The sequence below is a fragment of the Panthera onca genome, chromosome B4, assembly GCF_046562875.1.
Source record: "Panthera onca isolate mPanOnc1 chromosome B4, mPanOnc1 haplotype 2, whole genome shotgun sequence".
Classification (NCBI taxonomy): Eukaryota; Metazoa; Chordata; class Mammalia; order Carnivora; family Felidae; genus Panthera; species Panthera onca.
In genome coordinates, this window is record NC_138345.1 from 99913646 (window position 1) to 99932541 (window position 18896).

At 44.0% G+C, this 18896-nt stretch overlaps 2 protein-coding genes across 2 annotated transcripts in view; one reads left to right on the forward strand and one right to left on the reverse strand.

Annotated features, from left to right (window-relative positions):
* Window positions 1-8250, forward strand: part of ZDHHC17 (zDHHC palmitoyltransferase 17) — a 104436-nt gene extending 96186 nt beyond the window's left edge. Inside the window, exon 18 of the mRNA XM_081796219.1 lies at window positions 8162-8250. Within this exon, the coding sequence (XP_081652345.1) occupies window positions 8162-8165 (4 nt within the window). The 3' untranslated portion in view covers window positions 8166-8250. The remainder of the gene's footprint in view (window positions 1-8161) is intronic.
* CSRP2 (cysteine and glycine rich protein 2) lies at window positions 186-18858 on the reverse strand. Its single transcript, XM_060656925.2, has 6 exons — window positions 18726-18858; window positions 8231-8343; window positions 5162-5330; window positions 1817-1946; window positions 1033-1126; window positions 186-494 (listed from the first exon to the last, which is right to left on the reverse strand). The coding sequence occupies exons 2-6, from the start codon at window positions 8340-8342 to the stop codon at window positions 418-420; spliced, it is 582 nt and encodes a 193-aa protein (XP_060512908.1). The 5' UTR covers window position 8343; window positions 18726-18858; the 3' UTR covers window positions 186-417.
* Between the last annotated feature and the right edge of the window lie 38 nt (window positions 18859-18896).

Below are 18896 nucleotides of genomic sequence, written 5' to 3' on the forward strand. Positions count from 1 at the left end.
AGGCAACCCTGACCAGGTTAAAAGAGATCTTCTCCAACAGCTGTGATGCAAACATTAGCCTAGTCGGTCAGCTGCATAACAGGGTGGACTCTAACCACTAAAGTACAGGTAGGGACCCAAGTGATTTTCCGCCAACTGAAATCACAGCAGCTCCTCCAAAACGTGAACGACACTGAGCACCTGAATCCAGCTGAAGTTTTATTTAAAATGTAAAAGAAACACTTCTTGAAAATGCCGAGGAATAAAAAGCAAAGGGGTACAGTGCTCTCTTCCCACTAGTCAGCCAGCCTATCCGTGTACGGGGCAACAGACAGTACGTAAGTGCCGGCAGGATTTCACAGTAGTTTAGTGTTAGATTATCTGTGCCTAGGCCATGTAGAGACTTTCTGTGTTTGATGTCAGCTCAGGGCCATGCCTTTACTGAGCATGAACAAGGGCTCCTGCTCCTTGACCATAGCCAAATCCCTTGGGCCCAAAGTTCTTTGCGTAGCATCCTAAAAAAGGAAAGAGAATTAGCAGAAGGTCCATTAAGCTTTGCTAGCATTAAGACCCACAAAATGACAAACCCCTGTAAGTTAAAAAAGAAATGGTTTGCCATGCCCAAAACAGTTCAACTTATTTAAGATATAAAACGAGCCACGTAGCAAGTATCTGAGAGTTGCAAAGGTGAGTCCAAACATTATGACCCACTGGAGTTACAAGTATACAAATCGGGCCGGGCAAGTTACGTGTTTGTTGTTACCTTCATACATTCATATGCTTTGCTGGAAACATACAGTGTTTCAGTGAGGTTTTTATCTTATTTGTCGGGGGAATCTTAAATGACAGTCAATTTTATTGTCTCAAGTTATCTCTGTTATCTGTGAGCATCTCTAGATCCTTTATTTTCAAATAGCCAGTGGCAATCCCTTGCTTTCCTTCCCAATTCCTCTCCCCACTGTCACAGTACTTTCTTTTTCTTGTATGCTGGTGAAATTTCCTTAACCAGGGTGGGATATTCAGATGCACAGCAATAATGGAAATTAATTTTACCTTTACAATAGATTTCGCCTTCTTTCTCAGTCAGAGTTGTTGATTCAAGACTCTTCCCACACTTGGCACACCGGAAACAGTTTTTGTGCCAGGGCTGGAAGAGACAACTGAGTAAGTCTGAGAGGGTGGTTTCTTGCAGTACAGTGTAGACACTTTGGCAAGTGGCTCGCAAACGTCAACCCAACGCATACTCCTGACTGCTGTGCTTCAACTCCAACAAAAAGCCTGGAACTGGACCTCCCTGTGTCTACACAGGGTGTTGGCCACCTACACCAGGGCTGGGTTCAAACTTCATTTACAGAAGACATGGGCTGTACCAGCCAAGGGCCATCTCCCCAAGAGCCGTCTCAGATCTCACCGCAAACACAATGCGCTCCTTTAAAGACTGCCTCTTTTATGGCTGAGAGCATTGCAGCTGGAAGAGGTGAAGTGGTTAAGTAATTTGCTCAGAAGTACACCTCAGATTAGCATCAGGAGTCCCAACTCTGGTTTCCCACTACATGGAATAACCTGCAGAGTGCAGATTTGTTAACAGTCTGCCTTTAACATCCTTCAGGAGCGCCCCTTATGAAAACAAGTTTCTTTCAAACATAGATGTGATTTGTTAAGTAAGGGCATCGCTTCAACAAGTTAATGATTCAGATGGAAATCTAAGAAAAATTTGAATCCAGGGCATTAATGTATTTATATAAGACAGCACACCTGAAGGGGATGTGAGGGGGATGGGAGAGAAAGGGAGGAGAGAGGAGTCATTCACTGCTGCTAACTCAAGACAGCACTTTACCTTTCCAGCTCCGATTATCTTCTCAGCAGCATACACGGAATCCCCACATCGGGAACACTTCTCAGCACCTCCATACTTCTGAGCAAATTTAGAAGTGTTTGGATTTGTTGTAGGCCTATGAGGTTGAACACTTGAAGAAAGGGGGAAAAACTAGGATTTACCGAAGGGCCCATTCTAATTAATAAGTCCACAAGACAGGCACAACCGGACGCTGGGACTTAACTGCTGTCTTGTCTCACGGCCAGAGGCCCTCACTGAACTACATCCAGGGGAAAGAAGAACTGTGTCTCAGGTGCTGGCCGGCTGGTACTTTAACCTATTTATGGGCTCATTACTGCCATAAACAGACGAAGCCCCAAACTTAACCTGTCTCTGTGAGTCTAAACAGAATTCCTTGAATCCCCGGTGCTGGCCTCTATGAAACAATTATGCTATGCTTTATAAAAACATACACTGGACATATTTTTACCCCATATTCATATCATTGTTCATATTACCACTGGAATCACAGGGAGTTTTTTACTTTACCAGAGTCTGAAAAATCACTGTTAGCCTAAGCAGTTAAAAGTTTCTGCAGATAGGTCAGTGGACTCAGGTAGAATTAAGAACGTTAAGCATTACTTACAGATTAATTTCCTAATATACGTTAAGTGGGGAAAAGTGTGAATAAGCTACTTAGCTTCATGGAAAAATGCTGTAGAAGGTTTGCCTATTACTGTATGATGTTTGCTTTTTCTGTGGATATTGTAATTTTTGTCACTTATTTTCAAGTCACTGGGTAACTTCTCGCTTTAATTCCCCTTCAATATGTAGATGTACCTACAGTGCAGAATACCATTCTGGGCTCTGAGAAGATTTAAAGGCCCCTCTCAAGCCTTGTAAGTCAGTCAAGCAGATAAGAGGACAGCAGCAGTTAGATCAGCAAATGGTACAAGTGTCCCATTTTTCCTGTTGGAAAAAGTTTTCTTTCCTGACTCTAGTTTAAGTTACATACTTATAGAAAATAAAATGTTAGTTTAGAAATACTGCCTTTTCATAAAACAAAGGATTCAAACTCCTCCCCGGTATCTTCCATTTCTTCATCTCCAGTGTATCCATGTTTTATCATCTGTTTTCTGTACTTTCACATGAGGTGGCAAACATATAGCATTTCTGGAGTCATGTTTGCTATGGCCGCTGGAAATTTTATTCTAAACAACAAATACCAATTCACAGTACTGATGCAAGCATTGGTGTTTCCAGTTGCCCCTAATGTACGAATATTTTAAAAAAACTGTACAACCTACTATAGGTACTTCCTTTGGAGAGTGATTTTTGATAGCTATTCACAATGATATCCAACATTTGGAGTTAGGAGTTTCCCCAAAAAAATATCCAAAATATTATGTTAACAAGAACTTAATGTAGATTATCTCCCATCTCCCTGCTAATGACATCGTAGGGTGTGTATAGTTGTTAACCTCACGAGAAATGAAGAAATAGGGGCTCAGACAGTAAATAGCATGAAGAGCTACAGAATTAGAAAATTGGTGAGTCTGAACTGACAGTTCTGCCTCAGTGAAATGTTCTGCCCACACAGTGCTGCCTCTCCGGGAGACTCCTGTGAAGATAATATGGTCCCCATATGTTATATCGTTACCATATCCCACCAGGGTGCTCCAGACCACAGGTGCTCCCAGAGGTGAGTCATTAAGAGCAGAGAGGCTTCTGGAAAAGGAAGTCTCTACATCTGGCCCTAGTAGGTGGCCAGGCTAAAAAGGAGAAGAGGCAAGGGCACAGATCAACAGGCCAGCACAGAGGGCTGACCAGCTATTGGACAAGATGGAGCAGCAGGAGGTAAAGAAGTGGGTCCACTGCTGCCCTTTGTGACTTTAAAACTGTAGCCGCAATCACGGACTTAACTTTTGGGTTATGGATGAACTTGGCTTGAGGGGGGGTGGTGTGGAGGGAGGTATATAGATATGTGTGTTTTGAAAGATTTGAAGGAAAATCTTAGAAAACGAGAAAGGATTTTAACAAGCTGGAAAAGGAGAGCAGAACAAGCACAATGAACTTCAACAAAGACCAAGGTAAGCTGGGCTCCTACAAGTGATGGCACGTAACAACGGACGAGCCAGCCCTTGTACAGCTGGTTGGCAAGGCACCATGGCTCGGAAACTCTGTGGAAAAAACCCAAAGAACAGACAGGTGGGCCTCAGTGCAGTGGAAAGAGCGCAGGTTTGGGAGCCAAATGGGCATGCGGTCAAATCCTGGCTATGTCACTTACTTGTGTGACCTGAGCCTTAGTGTCCTGTCTATAAAATAGGGACAAGGTATCTAAACCCCCAGAGTTACTGTAAGGATTATGTAAAATGAATATAAATGTTCAGCAGACAGCAGGCACTCAAGTATTATTTCAGGCATACCATAATGCACCGTGCTAAGCTTTGGAGTTACACTAGGTTAAGTTCCAGGCTCTGCAATTAGCTAGCAATGCGACTTTAGGAAATAGCTTAATATTTCATTGTCTATACTTGTTGAGTAAGATGGGAAACCCTACCCTGTAGGGCTGTCGTGAGGATTATGTGAGGTGACGTGTTAATATTGCAGGGTGTCCAGCTCACGGGGCATGATTAACGGTCTTGTCCAAGAAAAGACCACTTTATCGGAGTATCACACCCATTTTGGCCTCTTCGATATAAAACGGATGTGAAAAATGTGAAGTTCAAATGAGAGAATTAATCGGTCAAAAACAGGAATTAAGAGGAAATTCCAAATGAAGAAATTATGTAGCCTGAACATAAAATACTAAATGAAGTTTAGCAGACTTAGTACCTTGCTATTTTGGCACTGGAACCTTTAAATTTTAATACTAATGTCTCAGCGAATCAAACACAATTTCAATTTGAAGACTTTGTAAGTTCGAGAAAAGTAATTTCTTGGTGAAATATTCTTACATGGAAGGAGTGACTGAGAATTTTTCCTTGCTTAACTGCACATGAGAAATGTGTCTCATGATTCAGACACTACATTTCTGTATCACTTGATTTCATGACATCTGGTCTCCAAAACACTGTGAAATGGAAGTAAATGTAAACCATGTGCTTTTGAGAACATGAGTCCTTGATACACTGGAGCATGGCCCAAAAGCAAGACTAGAAATCACTGGAATAATCAATAAGAATTCTATTAGGTCCCAAACTGTCCATTTCAAGCTTAAAGAATAGTCACTAGTTGATACATGAAAACCGAGAGTCCTTTTGTTTGCTTATTTTAAGCTAAAATCTGTCCCAGACTGCTATTTCACCAAGCAACATTAATTGTTATAACTCCGTTCTGAAGGTAAGAAACGCGGTCCTAACTCACCTCTCTGGCTTGATGCCCAGCCTCTCACCCCGGTCCATGTTGAGCGTGCCAGCGCCCTGGCCATAACCATAGCCTTTGGGCCCATACTTCTTTCCATAGCAGGATTTGCAGTAGATCTCTTCATCGTGAATTGCCACTGTGGTGCTATCTAAATTCTTCCTGCAAACCACTGAGGAGGAACGAGTGAGACCTTTAGAAACATGCCAGAGATGCCATTTCCCTAAGAGCAGTGGTGGCCCTGACACATGGTCTACAAATGGGAAAGGCACAGGCTCTCTCACGTTCCTATTTCCCCTGTGGTTTCCCAAAAGCCATGGGACAGCATCTGGACTGGGTCGGCTACAGCTGAGGACGATTTGCCTTTCTCCATGGATAGGAAGGGTGTTGTTTCAGAAATGTATCAGAATTTTAACATCCTGAAGCCTCAGACTTTTCAATAGGCTTGGCCTCTCTGGCAGGACGGAGGGGTTTCAGAGAATTACACGGCTAGAATTACATGAACAAAAGGAACAAAACTAACGCTTGCTCCAACCCTCAGCATAGTCTTCCACCTCTTCACCCTAGTGGTGCCAAAGCACAACCTAACAAAGAGCAAAAGAGTGGCTGAGTGCCCTGTGGGGGCTGGCTCTGTAGCCCTCCCCTGAAGAGCACCCCCTGGCATAAAAACGGCTTTAACTCCAGAATTCCAGTTTTCCTCATGAGTCCGGAGGGGATAACCTATTATTCTTTCATCTCGCCACCGGCTTCTCCAGCAGTGATGAGTAGGTCTGAAAATCGCAAAGTGGTTTCAAGTCTGCATTTGTGTTTCCCTTCTGTCCCAAAGGAGAATGCATTCTTTCTTGATGGTTTTCTCGCCACAAGACATTTCCACGGATCCCACTTCATAAAACTGCCAAATGTCATCATGTTTTACCCAGACATTATTTCACTTTCTAAAACTTCAGTTAAGCTTGGAAAACACACACACACACAAAACTGTGAGGGAACTTACTGGGCAGCTGGAAATCCGAAGTTAGTAGAAAGGGGGATTTTTCCTCTCTCCTACTTAAAAGGGTAGGGGGAGGGAAATAAAAGGAGGAAGAAAAGAAGGACAGCAGGGAACGGCGACTGGCTGGTGTAAAACAGTTACAATTAGGAAGCTTCTATTAGCCTAACACTTTCTCTGGTGGAACAGAATGACATCATCTGCTCTGGAACCTTGCTGTTGAGGCTCAAGAACTGAAATGTGTTTGCTGAAAGACACAGGTAACCTAAAACCACACATTACAGGAGAATAAACACCCTTAAGAGAAAAAATCAAAATACAAAAACTGTTTCAAAGACCACAGAGTTATTAAAGCAATTTTATGAAAATTTTACTATATGACCATCCTTCCCTTCGTCTTCATTCTCTATTCTCTACAGTAAAATTCTAAGTTTGCAAACTGTTCTGAATTATATCCTTAAAAGACCTTAGTCAGCAAAGACAGATACTAGGAAGTAACAGTAAAATTGCCAGTAAAGAAGTTGACATTGGGGAAACAGTGAGTTTATTATGGTGGAGAGACTATCCTGGCTTAACCTAGATGAAACTAAGAACAATGTCTAAAGTATCTGTATTTCCCCTTTTGTTCATGTACTCTTGGTTTCAAACCTGCTGAAAACAGATTCCTTAAAAAAAAAAAAAATAACTTCTAAGAGAAGAAATGGTGAAACCAGTTCCAAGAAATGGTAGCTATTATGGGGGCATACACAGTAAACATATGTTGGATTTTTATTCTTTAACTGCGACTTTCTGCTGTCTGTTTCTCGTTGCCTGCAAAGCAATTACACCATAAAAAGGTCCCAACATGTTGAATGCTGGTGCCTAAAGAGAAAAGGGCAACTAAAATTTGAGAGAGGTTTTTCTGGAGATTATTTCTTAACATAACCCAACATATTTAATATATGCAGTTTCTAGCAATAATTTTCACTATATGGTACTATAGATACAGCAAGTATCTGCATGTACGGGGGGGTGGTCCTCATGTAACAAATCCTTCATCAAAGAAAATTTGTCCTTTGAATCAGAAGATGATGATTAACAAAGAGCTTTCCGAAGTGGCTCCTCTACTGCTTGAAACTGAACACTTAGTTATCACTACAGTCTGCAGGGGGAGGGGCCCTGTGTCCGGTTCTGTTTCTCTTACTGCCCACTGTGTACAGTCTTTCGAGCACAGACGTGTGTTTTATGTCCTCTTTCTTGTCTATATCAGACACTGATAATCTTCCATCTTTAAACAGTAGTAATTCTCAACTTGCCTTGATGGCATTTTCACATCCTAAGCTCCTTTCCCTCAATTAGGATATCAATAACCCAGAAATAACTGAATTTTCATGACCAGAGAAGATGGAAATGTAGCTTCTAGACATTTGATTTCAACCAGTAGTATGCCAAGAAACAAGCAAATAGGTTTCAAAGAGAAAGGCCCCTGCCAAAGAGAAAGCTGGGGTGGATGAGGAGGAGCAAACCGTTCATTCAGAAATGAGAGCCCAGCCCTTACAACGCACCAGAAACTGTGCCAAGTGCCAGACTATAAACAGCACTGAGCTCTCAGTGAAGCAGGGGAATGGACGTGAGAACAAGTACAGTACAGTAAAGGCCCAGTGGAGGCTAAAAGCCGCGGGGACATAGTACGGCCACATGCCACAGGTCAACCCTGCCGTCCTTGCTGCTAGGCTGAGCGTTCACGATGTCAAGGACAGATAGGCAGAAACCACCTAAGCTTCTAGAATCATCTCTGTGGGGCGCCTGGGTGACTCAGTCGGTTGAGCATCCAACTCTTGATTTCAGCTCAGGTCATGATCTCACACTGCATTGGATCGAGCCCCGCCGACAGCATGGAGACTGCTTGGGATTCTCTCCTTCTCTCTCTCAGCACCACCCCCTGGCCCCACTCATGCTCTCTCTCAAAATAAATAAGTAAACATTAAAAAAAAAAAATCTTTGTTAACAAAACCACAATGTTTTTCCTTAAATAGGTAAACTGAAGCTTTTACATTCATTACAACCCATTCATTGTCGAAGATCGAGCCCTGGAAGATACTTACTGCACAGAAAGCAGCAGCGGTGGAAGCTTCTCCCATCACACTGCACCTCTTCTGCGTGGTACACGGTCCTCCCACACGCCCCACACTTGTTTCCACCTCCCCACACGGGCATTCTGCGGGAATAAAGGACTCATTAGAATGTCCCCACACGAGACGAGATGCCTGCCAAGCTCCCGGGAGGGCTGTTTAAACCCCAGGGCCAGCTGCAGATTTTGTCTAAGAACTGCTCTAACCACGTCTTTAAAGCCCTGCGTTCCTCCAAAATCGCCTCATCTTCCAAATTGCAGCTCTTTCCTTAGCAAACTCTGACTTGTCACGCGCAAGTTTTTTTTCCCTACAGGACAAAGGACCTGCATTCAGTAGAACAGTACAGGTCGCCAGGCACAAAACAAAACTATGCCACCAGAAGCATGAGGGTTGAGAAAGAAGTGTGGGAGTGGAAAGGCAAACACTGTCCGTCCCCGACACCCCCACCTTAAGGATGGGTTCTGAAAACTCAGCTGAAGAACATGCACCCGGGTGGAGGTCTTTATCATGTGTTCACTTCGTTGTAACACCGCCGATTTTTTTTTTAATGTTTATTTTTGACAGAGAGACAGAGCATGAGCGGGGGAGGGGCAGAGAGAGGGAGACACAGAATCCGAAGCAGGCTCCAGGCTCTGAGCTGTCAGCACAGAGCCCGACGCGGGGCTCAAACTTACAGACCGTGAGATCATGACCTGAGCCGAAGTCGGACGCTTAACCGACTGAGCCACCCAGGCGCCCCTAACAACGTCGAATTCTTAACACAATCTACAAGAGCTCTGCCACTTTCGAGGGATGAACAGAGTGTTGTATTGCCCCGCGAGAACCAGTCTTATCTGTGTCTGCTGAAGTTATGCAAGATGACAGTGTAAATAGTTGTGTCTGTGACTGGAAGAACTGTGTGCATGGAGCCCCGGCTGTAACCACAACAAACTTCCATTGGGATGGCTACGATTTAGGTTTCTGTGCTTCACTAACCCCCAGGTCCTCTAGCCCAGCCAGTAGTAGTTTTTCCCCTCTTCGATAGGCCTGTCAGTCCATAGAGAATATACTACCAAGTTCCCTTCCCGGCGAGGTGAATTGTCTTTTGAGCACGTCTGCAGTTGGCCTGACTCTGGGGTAGTGCTCCAAGCTTAAATCCTGCTGTGATGTGGGGCCAACATGTTCTAACCTCTCTTCTCAATGAACTGGCCTACCTGGCCGCGGTTTCAAATGCCTACTTCTTAATGGCCAACGTACTCAGGTGCCTTAGCAGTACAGAAAGTTGTCCTTCAAGGATGGTGCCCTGCCCTGCCCCAAGTGGTGTCTAAAAACACAGTGAGAATTTCTTTCTCCTCCAGCCTCATTCTCACACTTCTCTTCTGTGAGTGGTATTTGTAGCCCTTGGTTGTTCAGTCTCCTTAGATGAGATGCACACCTCTCTAGAAAATAGCTGGTTGAGAAAGTGGAGACCCCCTTGCTAACTCAGACTTGGCTAGCTACATAAGGGAAGAGGAGGGCTGCCAAGCAAATAGATGGAAGAATCTTCAATCCTTAAAATAAAAAGGAAGGCGGTCAATTCCCATCCTCCTGCCCAGCCTACAGCATTAAACAATCCAGAACCCAGTGACTTCCTTGACACTGAGATGAGGTCTTTCTAAAAGCAAGTTTTACAGAATTAATCACTGTGTTGGGCACATTTCTGGGATACAGCATTCTCTTGACCCTCTTGTAACACTTTCCCCCAGATGTTCTCCAGGCAAGTAACCATCTCTTTCTTAGTCCATGTGGGTTAGGACGTACTTATTAAAATGTAGTCTCCTTGTGATGGTCCACCACATCTGGTACCAATTCAAGATGAAATGCAGGTGACAGTTCAGAAACTTTATACAATTTTATGCCACAACAATCAAGAGCATGATCAGTGGACTCACCTTACTGAATAGCATAGAAGCAGAGAATCTGTGCTTGGAAATTAAACAAAAATGGTCCTTTACCAGATAGTTTGAGAAGTACTTGTTTAGAGGGTGTTGACCGTACCCTCAACTCCGGGACTGGGCATGTGACTCGGTCATGACAATGAGGTCACTGCATCCCCCCCCCTGCCTGCCACCCATCACAGTGTCTGGTGTGGGAATGAGCACACGACCCTAAGGCAGTTCAGTGAAAGTTAAACCCAGGGCTATGTGGATGTAGGGGTGGAGCTGCTAGCAGCTGCCTAGCCACTGGAAGAAAGGAACCTAAGAATGAAGCTGGCCCAGAAGAAGAGAGATGGAGAGACTAGGTTTAGACACTTTTCAGCTGTGTCTTGTCTTATCCTATAGACATTACATGAGCCAGTACATTGCCTTTTCAAAGTCATTCTGAGATGGAGCTCCTGTTCCTTGAAAAACACACAGACCTGACTAATATGACTAGTTATCACTAAACTGTTGGTCTCAACTTGCAAAAAGCCTACTTCCTTATTCAGACAGGACCAAGGTGATTCTGAGGGTCCATGAAGGTAACAGGCTACTGTGAAGGCATCCACAGAGGATCAACAGCTAGCAGCAACGGGATAAATCTGCAAGCTTTCCTATAGTAGTTGCATAAATCTTTTATTCCCTTCCCTGGAGACAGGTGCTCCAATGTTTAAATCCACAGTGAAATTTGAGCCTGACTGTAAAACCTCAGACACAAAGCCTTGGCTCCAACAGCCTGCACTGGCTTGAGTCTAAAGTGCAATTAGTGATTCTGACTTTGCCCCCCGGCTCCAAAGTTACCAGAGTTCTGGAATGTTCATGGATGCCACAGACATCTGCTGGAAGTACCCTTATGATTCTGGAGGAAACCTAAAACCCAACCCTGGCTTGTAGGTAATGACCTTACAATTAATTACTACCTAAAATTGGATCCCAGCATCAACAGCCCAGCTGGCTTCTAACATATTCTGTTACTGTCAAGGCATTTCTCATCCTATTAGAAACTATACTATTTAATATCAACCTAGTGGCTTACATTTTCCCACCTGTTTACTTTGGAGCTATCACCAATAAGGAACCAGGTTTCTATGAAGACTAATGCCATCTTGGGTTATCTCTGAATACCATTTAAAAATACTTTTTTCAAAAACTAACTCATCACTTTGTTATTCCCTATTAAAGAGCAGCTTGGACTTTTAAACAGGGAAGAAGGTCTTTCCTTTCTTTATGTAATTCACAGTTACTTAAATTCACTTATTGTAAGTCTGATTTCTACTGCACAGGCCACACCAGCCAAATGTGTCATCTTTTCAGGAAATACCCATCAAAGTACTACAACATTCAGCTTACTATGTTAAAAGCTTTTTCCCCTCTAGGGTGGGGACCACATTTCTGTATTCCCCATACCATGTACCAGAGTGCTTGGCACCTATCAAAATAATGTCTGTTGTTTTAAAGAATTCTTCCTTTTTTAAATTGTACAATTCCCAATTCGATTTTATGCTTATCAAGACAAAGGTAGCACTGGTCTACTTCCCTTTGTCACATTTTTTGATCCTACATAAAATTGCCAAGTCATCAACTTTTCAAAATTTCCATCCAGTTTCAAGGCTTTCCTAAGGATTTCTGAATAGCCCTCTCTGTGGTCCAAGCACATGGTGTAATAGAAAGAGCATCCTCACAAAGCTTCAGCTGGAGTAATCTTTATTTTTTTATGTTGGATACTGGGTAGTTGGGCGTTCCTTCTATTATTCTCTACTTTGTATGTCTGAAATATTTCATAATGGAAAGAAGGGAGGGAAGGAGGAAGGTTGGTTTGGATAGATCCAGTATTTAAGATGTTACTTAAGATGGTTGTGCAACCTTGGGCTTAGTTTTCTCGTCTGTAGAATAGGGAAAGGCAGCCCTCTCTAACCAGTGGAGATACTGTGAAGACAAAAGGGGGTAAACAAATGTAGTGGCAGCTGTCCAGTTAACTGTTTGCTTGAAAATGGAGGGGCATCTCCTAACTGTCCATCCTGCCAGGAGTACTCCAGTAGGAAAACCCACTGGCTGGCGCCTACGGAAGAACAGAGCTCAGAGCAAAAAAACAGGGTAAAGAAAAAACTTAGCTGGTTAGTCACTCATAAACCTTCTTCTGGGATGTTAATACGCACTGCAGACAATGATAGTTCCATTTATGGTGACTAAGAAATGAAGTTCAAATTTACACTTTTGGGGTGAACCCCTGTGGACGTTCCCTGAATTTGGCAGGAGGAAGTGTGATGATCTTCCATTTCTGTCACTCTTGGCATTGCTTTGCACAGAAAAAAATTCTAAAGCTTCACGTTCCCTACAGGCCTTTGGCCGTACTACTCCACAACAGCTGACATTAATCACAGCAGACTGGATTTGCACTCCGCAGTCTGGGCTACGTGCCTCTCCCCAACCCTATGCATTAATTTACAGAATGGTGAGAGGAGAAAAGAAATCCCACTTTACACATATCTCGCCAAAGAGGCCAAACAGGCTTATTCTCGGTTTCTCAGTCCACTCTTTGTTTTTCAGTGTCTGAAAGAGTTCTAATACTGGGGCACTGTGTTAGATTAAAAGGCTTGGTTTACATCTGAACACCTGTATGCGATTTCTCTTTGCTGCTTCTCCCCAGGCAAAGACACCACCCAGAATTTCATTAAGACTTACCCCTAGGAGAAAATTACTGTCGTCTAAATCTGAGTCACTTGTGGTCAAGTTACCTCATTCTCCAGATAACCGGCAAGAACCGCAAAGTGGCCACACAGATCGTTCTCACACTACCTGTTCTGCATTTGCCATCTTCTTTTAGATTCTGAATGTCTTGAATCCCTGAATCTAGACTCTACATGTCGCCACTCACAGTTTCAGTCACTCGCTCTGATACCAAAGGTTTGGAATGAATCCGTCTATAAACCCGAATTCTAAATACTTCCAGAAGCTTTGACATTTTATTATTACATACAGGGTTTTGTTAGGACACTGGAATCTGGCTAGAATCCAATTTCCAGAAAGGGAGAATTCATTATAAACCAGTTTCATCTTGAGACACATGGAGAGGGGTCGCTAGTTAAAGAATATGTAAATTAGTAGCACTGTCCCGAATTACAATGATTTTTTAACAGAGCCAGAGTTTGAGAGTAGTAGTTAATTGGAAATTGAGCTCCACTCCGTGCCCATTCTAAAAATTTTTCCTTCTGCTTACCAAACAGTCTGGTTAGTCTACTTCCCTTATCTAAGTGAATACCACTGAGCCAAGCACAGACTTTACATGTTAGTGATGAGCTACATGTTCCATTTGGCTCCTTCTACCAAAGCCACGACTTCAAGACAGCTCGGCCTAAGAGTCCATTAAAAGCATGGCTTTTGGAGTCAACACAGTCTCATTTCCCTCATATGTAAAAGGAGGATAATGTGCCTTTGTTACAGAGTTAAGAGAATAGGTTGAAGAAATGCTTATCGGAGGCAGTCTGTGTAGAATGATATACTCAACATACTCAAGAGATGATGTTTTGTTATCAATCCTCATCTACACATCTCAGATAGCCATTCCTTCATTATACCCCTAATCCCCCTGCCTCTCCCCATCAGGGCAACTGACTTCCTGTCCTCCCTCATCCAGCTAAATCCGAATTCCTTTCCTGTATCTCAAGTAATTCTTCTAGGGTAAGGGCAGCTAATAACCACTGTACAATGCTTTACTGCATGGAGATTTCGTCTAAATGTATTAATTCCGCACTCTGTAAGCCACATCCTGGGTTAGGAACTGAGGCTAAAATAGCTGGTCCTAAGGAAGGGTGCCTGTTCCTCAGGAGGTCCTGCTTTGGTGCTAGCATGACATGAACAAAGGCAATACGGTAGAAGCCATGACACAGAAGCAGGTAGAAAGGGATTCGGGAAGTCCGCAAGGTCTCAGGGATGGCAAAAACAGTTTCATCTCATAGATTTACTCACAGTGGGCTCCTGGAACTACGTTCAAGATTCTGCATTAAAGACGACTGTGATTAATAACGTCTGCCACGGAAAATGCATTGCATGTGCCACCTCTAACATGTTCCTAGTATAAGAGAAAGAGCGTGGAGATAGAAGGCTGAAAGTCTGTTACTGGCTCTGTGATCTTGGCCAACTTCTTTAACTTCGACATCCTCAGCTGCACCTTGGAAACGGATGAGAACGCTCGTCAGGTGGTTGGAGGATTTCACGAGATACCGTTTGTGAAGTACCTGGCAAAGAGCCTGCGCTGCACAGACGCCGGCTTCCTCTTCCTTCAGCAGCGCTGCTGGGCCTGAATATGGCTACCAGAAGGTCGGCCGTTAGGTGACTTGCTGAGGTCAGTGACCTCCAAACACCCAAAGCCCGGCTCAACCCACTCCTGTTCAACTCCAGAACCACAATCTCTTCCCCAAACTCCCATATCTGATTGAAGGGTTGAGACCATTCAGATCACCTGAGAATTATCAGTCCTTTGGTTACCAAATTACTTGTGCACAGGAACGCCTTCCTCTCTGACCAATCTTCAACCCTCCAGCTACCGGTTAGTGAGTGTCCTCTCTGTGCCTGGCTCACCCCCAAACTGCTACTTTCGACCAGAAAGCTCTCTGTCACTCCTCTCTGCTGCCCTAAGTCTATCCTCGCTACAGAGAAATCCGCCCTTCTCTCCAGTAAGTTGTCCTGTGTTCACCTCAGCGCCACCATTAATTACTAATTCTATATCCTGTTTCCATTCATGTCTTCAACGTGGAGTACAGCAAAATCCTTGACACAGATTTCAGTACTACCTGCCAAATCACATACTGTAATTAGAATGCAACTAGGCTATAGATTTGGTCACCGACCCCCAGCATCTGCCATCTCAATCCACAATCTGTGCGATCCACAAGATATTTAATTATTCAAATAATTTAATGTTGGTGTGATTTTTACATGGAGTCAGACCGAGATTTATATGCCAAAACTACTACTTATATGCCAAGTGATCTTAGGTTGGTTATTTGATCTGCTGCTTTTCTGATTTTAAAAAATGGAGATAATGCTTATTTATATCATAAACTAGTTCTGAGATTAAAGAGTATATGGAAAGCATTTAGAATAGCGCTTGCCACGTGAAAGGTAACAATAATCACAAATACTCATGTAATACAAGCTCTTTGCCTGTATTACAGACACAATGTTTATTTCACAAACGTTACCATTAAATCCTCCGACGCTTACTACATGTGCTACTTATATTAAGTAGTTTACTTATGTTAACTTACTTAATCCTCCTAACAGCTAAGGTAGACATTATCATTATACCCATTTTATGGCTGGAGAAGCTGAGGTATAGAGATCAAGTGACTCATAACTGTGAAACCAAAGCAAAATTACCATTTCAATTGAAAAATGAACACCAATAAAATTGAAGTGACTTCTAGGCTCTGGCACAGGTTCTTTTCAAATTGGGCATTTCCTGTACTATGTGAAGACTGAATTCTCTCTTCACTTTTCTCTTTTAGAAGTACTATGAAGCCACCATGAAACCTTCTTTCCTGTAGTGAACTGGGAAGGTATTTGGCCCTAATGTATTATATGGTATCTGTCCTCTTTTCATTAGTGAAGGACAATTAGTAGTTACTGTTGGCACAATGAGATAATAAAAAAGAGCAAGGAGAACTGATACCCTTTGCAAATGATTCACAATGTACTTGCTCCCCTGACTTGGTTCTTCCCTTGACTTACACAAAAACTTAAATTTTTTTTAATTTTTAATTTTTACTTTATTTTGAGAGAGAGGGAAAGCACGCATGTGAGCACGGGGGGAGATGCAGAGAGAGGGAGGGAGAGAGAGGATCCATAAGCAGGCTCCACACTCAGCATGGAGCCCAACTCAGGGTTTGATCTCACAACCCTGAGATCATGACCCGAGCTGAAAGAGTTGGACGCTTAACTGACTAAGCCACCCAGGCGCCCCCAAAACTTAAAATTTTTAACAATCAGAACTTGTGCCGGGTTCTTCCATAATCCAGTTTGAGAAAACTCCAAGTCAGGGTACTTAAACTGGGACCACAGATTCCTTGAAATAGCAGGGACTGATGAACTTGGTACCACATACTTTATTTTATGCACTTAAAAACATTTTGAAAAGGAGTTCGGAAGCTTCACCAGACTGCCAGAAGGGTCCACCACACAAAAACAGTTAAGTATCACAACTGTGGGTAATCAAGGCCCCAAGGGAGTCTAGAGATCCCCACCCAATAGAACCCCAAGGATGCCATGCAAATACCAGCCCAGGAAATAATACGGTACCTTGAGGAAACCAATGAATATCAGCAAAGGGAAGAAACCTGTCCTCATGGCAAGGCCTAATAGATACTGGTAAGTCTGCATCAGTGCCCTCCTGGAAGAGGCTTTCACTGATGACCATTTCCCTATATATTCAATAAAATTTACAATAGTGTCCAATTACAAGGAACCTCTCCCTGGCTGAGCTGGGCTTTGTACAAGGATCACAATCAACGTGCCTTATGACAAACCTGTTGTAGGTGCTGTTACATCCATTTTATTAGATGAAGTAACTGAGACCACACAGTAAAGATGCCCAAGGTCATCAAACCAATGGGTGCTAGTACTGGCATGTGACTTGGGGCATGGCTGGCTTTAGTCCTGTCGTTTTCACTAGGCCAGGACTCCTTCTCCATAGGAGGTTTGCTCTCCTCAGCTCTCCTGATTTACCTTACTTCTGGCAGAGAAGAACAATTAGATGTCCACATCTCCATGGCCATTTAGTGGCAATGTTGAGGCTGGACTGAGGCTTCTAAAGCTCATTTATTGCCACCCCCTCTATTCTATATGCCAACATTCTTGCTGTTTTGGTATAAAATGCAATTTTGCCAAAACCCAAGTTATTGCCAGTTTCATCAGATCTCCAATGAGTATTGCTTTCATCATAGTATTTAGCATATTGGTATTTGTATCAATCAGTATTTGAATACATTTGGAGCAACCGTTAAAAATTTGCAATCGAAACCTTAAGTCAAATTCGCTAATATTACCTACTGCCTGAGTTCAATTAAATATTTGTCCCCCACAATTGCAATCTTACTCCTTCCTTTCTTCATTCAATTAACCAATAGTGGCTCTGGTCCAACTGTGTTCAAGGCACGCAGGCAAGTACTGTGAGTCTCAAAGACTCATGAGATGCAGATCTTGTCTCTTGTAATTTTCACTCTAAAAGAGCAAAGAAAACTAGACACCAGAGTAGAAAGAACATTGAGAAATACTGATCAAGTACCAGCTGCAATCAACCTGAGACAGCAATGACCAAGCATAGTGAGGGCAGACCAGGGTGGACTTCATAAAATCACTTATGTTTTGGTAAACAGTTTTGAAGTTATGTGATTCATTTAATCCATCGCCCATCTCTTTCCTGAAAAATCTGAGTCAAATTAGAGACAAATTTGTGATTGTCCTATTTGAATTCTTGTCATTTCGTAAGTAGAGCTTTAAAACAGGTTAATTAGAAAAGAACCAATGACACCATTTTTACTGCCTGAGTTAAAAAAAAAATACTACCCCAAATTAAAAGATTATCCATATTGAAAGCATATTAAAGGTGACAATGTGCTTAATCTGCTGATGGCAAATAAAACAGGGACCACATTTTGGGTAACCATTAAACAAATATCCTTCAACAAACGTCCAGGCTTGAGAGAGGGGGTGGAAGGTGAGTGTCTCCCGGCTTAGAAACCCCCTCCCCCAGGGACTGCCTACGTGGAGCTTTGGAACTCAGGATGTGATTTCAGGACCTGTTGCAGAATTTCACAACCAAGCATTCTTGCTTTCCCGTTTATACCTGAATCGTAGAAAGTTCCGGAAAAAGCTCGACCTGATGTTTCACTGCTGTTCTTTCAACATTTAAGGTTCAGTGCTTAGTGGGCAGAGACCACTAAACAATGGGGATGCCAGAAATCTGCACCGCAGCAGGGGAAGGATCCTGGGCTCGGCGGGCTGTGGAAGCCCCCACCTCACTCCCAGGACTCCCAACCAGCCCCTGGTAAGGTCGCCCTCAGCGCAGCGAGGCAGAGGAGACCTCCTCCGGGCAGAGGAGACCCCGAGACTCGGAACCCACCCCACCCTCTTCTTGGAAAGAAAACCGGCTGCTGGAGGAGGGGACCCAATGCTACCAAAAGGCGGAATAGCAGCAACGCGAAACTCTCGGCCCCGCCTCTCCCAAAGAAACCGGTGTGAAGCAACTGGTAGGGAGGTCACGCACGATTATTTATCTGCCCGAAGGGCCCGGGATCCAAGGACAGGGCCGGGGCGGCTACGGGGAGCGGGGCAGGTGTGTGTGAAAGGGGGGTGGGGGAACCGGGGGGGCAGGGGTGAGGAGAATGGCGGAGGGGAGGGCAAGTGGGGATCGAGATGGGGATATCGGAGATGGGGGCGGGGGGGCGCCGGCAGGACGTCCCGAGGAGCCCGAGAGGCTGTGGGAACCTTCCTCCCCCGGGGTGGGCGGAGGCGCCCCCACTGCAGTTACTCACTCGAGTCGGAGGCAGGACCACGCACCACCCGCGGCAAGGCCAGACCCCTGGGAAAGCTCCGCGAGTCCGCGAACAGCGGCTAACCCAGAGCCCCCACCTTTTAAAGACTCCGTGATGGGCGTGGCCCTACGCGCCCCGCCCCGCCCCGCCCCGCCCCGCCGCACCCGGCCT

What these genes read in the sequence shown, in the direction of transcription:
- CSRP2 (XM_060656925.2), bottom strand. Translation starts at nt 8,342, where the DNA reads ATGCCCGTGTGGGGAGGTGGAAACAAGTGTGGGGCGTGTGGGAGGACC. An exon ending in CCGCTGCTGCTTTCTGTGCA is followed by an intron (nt 5,331 to 8,230) that starts GTAAGTATCTTC and finishes GTTCCTCCTCAG; the next exon opens with TGGTTTGCAGGAAGAATTTA. An exon ending in AGGCGAAATCTATTGTAAAG is followed by an intron (nt 495 to 1,032) that starts GTAAAATTAATT and finishes TTCCTTTTTTAG; the next exon opens with GATGCTACGCAAAGAACTTT.